This window comes from Perca fluviatilis, chromosome 5 (genome assembly GCF_010015445.1).
Source record: "Perca fluviatilis chromosome 5, GENO_Pfluv_1.0, whole genome shotgun sequence".
Taxonomy (NCBI): Eukaryota; Metazoa; Chordata; class Actinopteri; order Perciformes; family Percidae; genus Perca; species Perca fluviatilis.
In genome coordinates this window covers 18661158-18670048 of record NC_053116.1, presented here as the reverse complement: position 1 = coordinate 18670048, position 8891 = coordinate 18661158, and the positions used below count along the sequence as shown (strand labels likewise).

Below are 8891 nucleotides of genomic sequence, written 5' to 3'. Positions count from 1 at the left end.
AAAAGTTGTTCAACTTTAAAGTAGCTAGCTGTTACAGAGGCAAGGCAGAGCTAAATGAAAGTTGAAGATTGCATAACATAAGGCTTTTTCTTTTTTAAAGATTATTTTATGGGCATTTCTAGGCCTTTATTGACAGGACAGCTGAAGAAATGAAAGGGGAGAGAGAGAGATGGGGAATGACATGCAGCAATGGGCCGCAGGTCGGAGTCGAACCCGGGCACGCTGCGTCAAGGAGCAAACCCCTACACATGGGCGCCCGCTGCACCAACCGAGCAATTCGGGTGCCCTGCATAACATAAGGCTAAAAAAAGATGACAAAACATTATCAGAAATAAAAGAATTACTGTGCTTTGAGTTGTATAAATAATGTATTTATGGCAGGGCTTCCATTCATACATGGTAACGCAAAAATCCCATAACATGTAAGGTGCAGGAAGCTGGAAAAATATATAATCTGATTAATCATCTGTCTCCCTTTTATGTAGATGGGTTTACATTTAGATCATAGTAACATCCAATAAAAAGCATACATGTTGTCTCATTAGGTCTGGTGATGGTGTCCACAAATTAATATCAAGCCTATTTAAAGCACCTTGTGCATATTTGGATTTATTGGAAGGATGCAATTTGTGTTTAAATTCTAATGCTCCGTAAAATGGAGGAATATATAGCAGACAAAAAAAGAGATTTAAGGCTTATGGCCATGTCCACAAAAACATTGTAATAGAAAAGGCTGTGTGTGTTTTAAATGTTGTTCATTCTTTTTTTTACAACTTAAAAAATGTCTTTGACCCCAATGTAATGGGATGTTTTTTAAAAAAGTATTAATAATTACATTTCATTGTAATGTTATAATAATTACATGAAAGGTACAAACTAGGATAAATACTAAAACATATTACTAGTGGTGGAAGAAGTGTTCAGAGCCTGTAAAAGTACCAATACCACAGTGTAAAAATAGATGAAAGTAAAAGTATGGCAATCAAAATCCGAGAGATGTTACGCCAGACACCCAGTCGTAATACTGCAAATATATAAACATTGCAATACACTTTTATCAGTGCTAGGCTCAATCCCCATTGTGCTCCTTAATTGAAATAAACCGACATTTATTTGAATGAAAATCTTCGCGATTACAGCAAATGAAAATACTCAAGAAAAGTAAAAGGAACCTCAAAACTGTACTTAAGAACAGTACTAGGTTACTTCCCACCACTAGTAGCAACAAGTTCCTTGACACGTCTTTTATTGTGAAATCCCGCAGCGGAAGCCTGGTTTTTGACTCCGCTGGTTGACATCTGTGCTGTGGTGGTCGGCTGGGGGGGGAAGGGCCTGCGCTAGCTACATCTGAGAGCAGACAAACTTGCGAAGTCTTACCACGGTTCTCGCTGTCTGCGTGCCTCTCTCTATGGACGGCCGGAGGGTAGAAGAGGAAACGGGGATTGTTGTCGTCGGGACCGCAGCGCTTTTTCAGGGCCTAGCGATGATTTAATCACGGAAAACCGGGGTGTGGGGGGCAAAGGAGAAGGAGAAAACGACGGGAGCGCGAGAGGAGCAGCCGTTGGAGATGTGCGGTCGGGCCGAGATTGCAGCGGTAGGTACAGCACAGCAGTCCTTGCGACGTGTTGTTTTCCAGTTGATTTTTTCTCCGCACGGTAAGGCGAAAATAGAGGTGGGGGAAAGGGCTGAAAAGCAACTGCTGCCTGGGTTGTTTTTTCTTCAGTGGTAAACCAGCTGTGATTCTTCCTTCTGGCCCAGCGAAATGCTAGCACTCACCGGCCCCGTTTCCACGCTGTGAAAATAGCCAGACGTTTCTTGTTATCCCACTCTGCCTCCATTCGCCACCAGTTGTATTCCCAATAATGTGATGCCTCTTCTATCCAAAGGAAACTTTGTTTTCCCGTGGGACGGACTGCAGCAGGTTACAGGCCTGTTAGTAGTTTTAAAGATCAGTCTAAATCAGAAACATCCCGGCTGCTAGAATTGAAGGTAAAATCATGTTTGAGAGAAAGTTATCTGGCGTGATTAGCTTAATCAACGCGTTTTACTTAGCTAATTGCCAGACGTTTTAAGGTTGCAGCTGTCATGTATTTCCATCGCTGGTAACGATAAATCATAGGAGCCTACTGTTGCTATTTCTGTTTTTTTAACTGTTAATCAATACTGACCTTACCCACATAGAAAAATCAATACCATCATATAACGTTATGTTACGAAATGTTGAAATGTTATACTTTGCACATCAACAAGTGTATATATGTTTAAATGACTTTGGACATAAATTTTTTTAATAGAGCATAGCTATACACACTATATATATATACAGTGCCTTGCGAAAGTATTCGGCCCCCTTCAACTTTTCGACCTTTTGCCACATTTCAGGCCTCAAACATAAAGATATAAAACTGTAATTTTTTGTGAAGAATCAACAACAAGTGGGACACAATCATGAAGTGGAACGAAATTTATTGGATATTTCAAACCTTTTAAACAAATAAAAAACTGAAATATTGGGCGTGCAAAATTAATCCAGCCCCTTAAGTTAATACTTTGTAGCGCCACCCTTTGCTGCGATTACCAGCGTAGGTCGCTTGGGGTATGTCTCTATCAGTTTTGCACATCAAGAGACTGACATTTTTGCCCATTCCTCCTTGCAAAACAGCTAGAGCTCAGTGAGGTTGGATGGAGAGCATTTGTGAACAGCAGTTTTCAGTTCTTTCCACAGATTCTCGATTGGATTCAGGTCTGGACTTTGACTTGGCCATTCTAACACCTGGATATGTTTATTTGTGAACCATTCCATTGTAGATTTTGCTTTATGTTTTGGATCATTGTCTTGTTGGAAGACAAATCTCCGTCCCAGTCTCAGGTCTTTTGCAGACTCCATCAGGTTTTTCTTCCAGAATGGTCCTGTATTTGGCTCCATCCATCTTCCCATCAATTTTAACCATCTTCCCTGTCCCTGCTGAAGAAAAGCAGGCCCAAACCATGATGCTGCCACCACCATGTTTGACAGTGGGGATGGTGTGTTTAGGGTGATGAGCTGTGTTGCTTTTACGCCAAACATAACGTTTTGCATTGTTGCCAAAAGTTCGATTTTGGTTTCATCTGACCACAGCACCTTCTTCCACATGTTTGGTGTGTCTCCCAGGTGGCTTTTGGCAAACTTTTAAACGACACTTTTATGGATATCTTTAAGAAATGGCTTTCTTCTTGCCACTCTTCCATAAAGGCCAGATTTGTGCAGTATACGACTGATTGTTGTCCTATGGACAGAGTCTCCCACCTCAGCTGTAGGTTTCTGCAGTTCATCCAGAGTGATCATGGGCCTCTTGACTGCATCTCTGATCAGTCTTCTCATTGTATGAGCTGTAAGTTTAGAGGGACGGCCGGGTCTTAGTAGATTTGTAGTGGTCTGATACTCCTTCCATTTCAATATTATCGCTTGCACAGTGCTCCTTGGGATGTTTAAAGCTTGGGAAATCTTTTGTATCCAAACCGGCTTTAAACTTCTCCACAACAGTATCTCGGACCTGCCTGGTGTGTTCCTTGTTCTTCATGATGCTCTCTGCGCTTTAAACGGACCTCTGAGACTATCACAGAGCAGGTGCATTTATAGGAGACTTGATTACACACAGCTGGATTCTATTTATCATCATTAGTCATTTAGGTCAACATTGGATCATTCAGAGATCCTCACTGAACTTCTGGAGAGAGTTTGCTGCACTGAAAGTAAAGGGGCTGAATAATTTTGCACCCCACTTTTTCAGTTTTTTTTATTTTTAAAAAGTTTGAAATAGCCAATGAATTTCGTTCCACTTCATAATTGGGACCAACTTGTTGTTGATTCTTTCACAAAAATTACAGTTTTATATCTTTATGTTTGAGGCCTGAAATGTGGCAAAAGGTCGAACGTTCAAGGGGGCGAATACTGCTAGCAGCACTGTATATATATATATATATATATATATATATTGTGTGTGTGTGGTGTGTGTGTATATATATATATATATATATATATATATAATATGTGTATGTGTGTGTATATGTATGTGTGTGTGTATATATATGTATGTATGTATGTATGTATGTGTGTGTATGCATGCATGCTGTTTTAGTACCACATTATGTACTAATTATGTAGGTTTTGTGACATGTTTAATATGTACCAAATGTATAAAACATGAAATCAGTCCATATTCATGTAAAACAAAATATGCAAACTTGCAAATGAATAATAATTTTACGTTTTGCTATATATTATTATTATTATTATTATTATATATTTATTTTTTCCAGTAGCATTCAGGAATTTGTGTAAAATGTCGCTACTGTTCACTTTATTGTCATCACTAAACACAAATAATTTTGGTTAAAAAGTTTTTAAATAAATGGACATGATTCAGGGTTAATACTCATACTACTCAATTTTACATATGTCAAAATATGGGTAGGAGCATTTTTCAAAATATATGAAATGTATATTCAAACAGTAAGATGAAAGATTTTGGATGCTGAAAAAAAGGTTTTCTCTCTTGCACTATTGGCAGCATTTCAGGTATTTAAACATGTGCTGCACACAGTAAAGTTTTCAGTATTTAAAACGTGTCTCCTGACAGCATCAACTCGTCACTACCGTATAATGTGTGTACAGTAACAACACACTAGAAATCCCCGGTGAGATGTCATTTCACAGATCCCTCCCCCCCTCTTCTGCTGCTGTAGGTATCCCTGTCTAGGCCTGGACTGAGCAGATTGTTCTGAGAGGAAACGGACAACAAACAGGGGAAGTGAACATGGCTGGGACTTCAGGCTTCTTTTCCAATGGACCTGTTCCGTGGATGGACAACGACACAGAGATGAACAACCTGTACAGAGACTTGGAGCTGGGGACAGTACTGACACTGTTTTATTCTAAGAAGTCCCAGCGGCCAGAGAGACGGACATTTCAAGTCAAGCTGGAGACCAGGACTATTATCTGGACTCGGGGCACGGATAAAATAGAGGGAGAGAGTGAGTAGTGTGCAAACACCAACACAAACATACACAGGTAGTAATGCTCCTGAGTGGTGGTTGTAAATGTGAAGGTAAGGTATCCATGCCAGAACTAGTTGGTTTACATACATTCAGAAATATGAAAACTACGAAGTGCTGGGAGGTGCTTGAATGGCTTACAAAAGACTTGGTAAGCACTAATGACATGATGGTATTGTGAACAGCTGATAAATGATGTCACTTAGGATTGAAGACGTCCCTTCCAAAATCCTTCAGATCTTAAAAAATGTAAGTCGTAGGGCTTGGTGAAACTAAATATCAAGAGGTCATCGACTAAATGCATTAATATTGCAGATCAGAAGAAAATCTGGAGAAACATGATTAGGATTATGTGGAAATGAAAGGTAATTGTCAATCTTACATGGATTGAAACGAAAACAACAGACTTTTTATTAACTGCCTCGAAGACAGGAAAAGACAACATGCAAGCTAGGCTATATAACAATATTACTAAAGAAGAAAAGAAAATCCCAGTCTCATTTCCCGATGTCAATATTACATCATTTATTTCAGCTCTGATTACTTCCTGAAAGTTTCTACCCTGTCTTGCTAAAATGTACAGGATTGGTTCCCGAACTGGGATACGCGAAGTGTCATAGGGGGTACGTGAAAAAATGATGAGTGGGGGGCTTTAAAAAGTTTGGGAAACAGTGATGTATAGGATTTGGTTTGTTCTTGTGTTTGTTGCCGTTTATATTTTAGAGAGTTGAGTTAGCCCAATTATTTTTTGTTTCTAGCATTATAAAATGTTTTGACAGAGCAGGTGCGAGTCTTGGTAGATATTAAAGAAACAACCGTTGTTGTCCAGCAGTAGATAAATCACATCTAAGTTACAAATCCAGGGTCGACAACACAAAGAAAGTACCATTTCTGGAAATCCTTTTGTTGCATTAATACATTAAGGTTAATCTTGAAAAAAACAGCATGTCTAACCGAGGACACGCAGGCCTTCAGTGAGTTGTTAAGTCGTCTGTCTCTCGAGTAGCAGGATGCCTTGTGCACAGCTGCACTCTGCTCCGGATGCAGCAAAAAGAGCACAAAAAAAAGATGGTAGGCTTAGGTTTTTTTTTTCTTTTTCTTTTTTAAACCCAACAGTATCATCTTCTCTGCTCACACGCAAGCTCATAGCTGCCATTTGATACTCCTGAAGAGGTGAAATTGGCCTAGGCGGCTCGTTAATGTACAGAAATAGAATATGAGGGGTTTTACTGGAAGTGTGTGATCGTTGGGGAACATTTTATCAAAGGCAGTGACATAATGATGTCCATTAACTGTGGAAACAGCACTCTAGTTTGTTGCTAAATATAAAATTCTAAGAAGCGTACCTTTTTTTTGTTTTGTCGGGTGATCGAAGTGGATTTTGGATCTTTTTTTTCTTCTTTTTTTTTTCCCAGATTGATTTTTGCTTTTAGTAGTCCTTTCTATAAAATGCTCGTTTCGTGCAAATGGATTGGCCTATCTTGCCCACCAAACATGCATCATCATGTGATGTACGTCTGGCTTGACAGAGCAGGATGTGGTCTTGCCGAAAAAATGGCGGTAACAGAGTGGTTGAAAGTGTAGGCAGGGCATGTTATTAGGGGTGGGAATCACCAGAGGCCTCACGATACGATATCATCACCATACTTATGTCACGATACAATATTATTGCGATTTTAAACATATTGCAATATTCTGCGATATATTGCAATTTATTACCTTTTTTTCCAACTTCAAATTTTTCCCAGTTTCAAATGATGTCCCCAAAGGAAAATGTTGTCAACATCGGTTTTATCTAAAGAGATACATTTCTCTGTCTGTTCATCTCACTTCAATTTTATTGCTGCAAAATGGGATCGTCAAGCAGACAGACTGACCAACACATATATCATAAAAGATCGATACTTGGCGTCTGTATCGATACAGTATTGCCACGAAAAAATATCACGATACTATGCTGTATCGTTTTTTTTTTTTTTTTCACCCCTACATGTTATAAACCTAAATGTTTGGATAATTGACATGTACAATCGCAGTCTTTTCAAGTGAAAACGTGTACCAAAAGTCTACATTATGCTGCAGTGCACAAGTGTATTGTTTTGACACTAGAGACTTTTGCGAAACATCACATATAGTACACTCAGTAAATCTCTATCATACAAACCATCTTGACTTACTTCTGTTTTCCTGAGTATGTTACTGATAATAAGGCAGCATAAGCATGAATCAGAATCATGTTTGACTGTGACACACATTATGTTGCTACTTTATCGTCCAGTAGGAGTAAACAGAGTTAACTGACGGGCTTTGACACATAGCCTACTTTACTGAATGAGCCAATTTTCTTTTTTTTTTTATGAATGAGCTTTCACATGTGTTTTTACACTCTCAAGCTATGATTTAACGACTTTGGTGCCCCACTAGTGAAACCTACCATCTTGCTTCCACCACAGTGTCAGATGCTCTCTTAAGTAGGGGATTTTAGGATGCAGGTTTTCTGGTCAAATAAAGGCTACAGAAGCTGATTTCACTAATTAGCACTGGATGTGACAGCACCAAGGTGCTATCCCTTTTATTATCTTGGTTGTATTTGGCAATGATGCAAACCAATGAGCAGGACGCCTTTGTGTTCACACGAATTTTACATCAATTTAAGGATCTGCCGTTTAAGTACCTTTTTGCTCCATTTAGTTTCCAGAAAATATACTATCACTGGAGCTAGACTGGTAAATCAGATCAATATATTGTATTGACCAATAGGGCTAGGCCATATGGCCAAAATCGTTTATCACAATATAGCATGTATTGTGGTAGTTTAATAAATAAGTAGTCTATATGAATAACCACATTGTAAAGCACATTTTTATATACTCCTGTGTGAATTAAATACTTACTAGTTCCCAGTAAATATGGAATAGTATTTTTGCTTGAAATGCCCATCCCCAATGTGTTTTATGTATAATAAAAAACAAGTTAGATTGTTTTGCCGATTGCTTTATCCTCCCTAAATATTGAAATCAATATCAGCCTTTAAAACAACCAATATCAATCAGGCTATACCACGTTAAATGTTGATACAACAATATAACATGACATATACTGTGATAAAAGATTTTATACAGCACATCTTAAACCAGACGAGGGGAACTGATCTGCAGAATCAGCGGTGCCATAGATCATGTAGCACTGCACAAAATATCGCTTTCACTACCTCTTAGGCTGTTTGAAAGTTATATAATAAGTTATGTACTTTCACAGTTCTCTGAATAAAGTTACGTGGCAAGCGTGTGTTAAGCACCTTAATAGGCTTAAATGTACTACACGCATGTCCGTGATAAGTAATGATTCACACTTCGTGAGTCTGAATGTGTGTCTTTGTTCACGTATCCACAAGACTTCTCTGATAATGGGTGAATCAGTGCTCAGTCCACATTTTCAAGTCGCACTTGGTGCTCTGTCAGCCGTCGGCCCCACTCACTAAGCTTCCGCTGCTGGACTAACTCAACCAGTAGTTAACACACAACTGTGACTCCTAACACAAAATTCTGGACAAGATTTTCCGCACAGCTTTGTTTAATGGCTGCATGCTACAACTACTGCAGAATAGGTCTGCTAATGTCGCAGTAGGACAGTGCACATAGCGCTGGGCAATATATCAATATTCTATCGACATTGTGATCTGAGACTAGATATCGTCTTACATTTTGGACATGGTAATATGGCTTAAGTGGAGTCTTTTCCTGGTTTTAAAGGCTGCATTACAGTAAAGTGATGTCATTTTCTGAACTTACCAGGTAGTTCTATTATTCGCCTTTAACCACTTAGTCATTATATCCACGTTATTGATGATTGTTTAT

The 8891-nt window shown here is 38.8% G+C and overlaps 1 protein-coding gene across 4 annotated transcripts in view; it reads left to right on the top strand.

Moving 5' to 3' along the window:
- Positions 1 to 1299: 1299 nt before the first annotated feature.
- plcg1 (phospholipase C, gamma 1) overlaps positions 1300 to 8891 on the top strand; it is a 32175-nt gene continuing 24583 nt past the window's right edge. For 3 of the 4 annotated variants that reach the window (XM_039799500.1, XM_039799501.1, XM_039799498.1), the window contains exons 1-2: positions 1300 to 1594; positions 4726 to 5013. In XM_039799500.1, the coding sequence (XP_039655434.1) occupies positions 4797 to 5013 (217 nt within the window). In that variant the 5' untranslated portion in view covers positions 1300 to 1594; positions 4726 to 4796. Of the gene's footprint in view, positions 1595 to 1641; positions 1990 to 4725; positions 5014 to 8891 lie in introns of those variants that run through there. The other variant, XM_039799499.1, reaches the window with a different exon arrangement.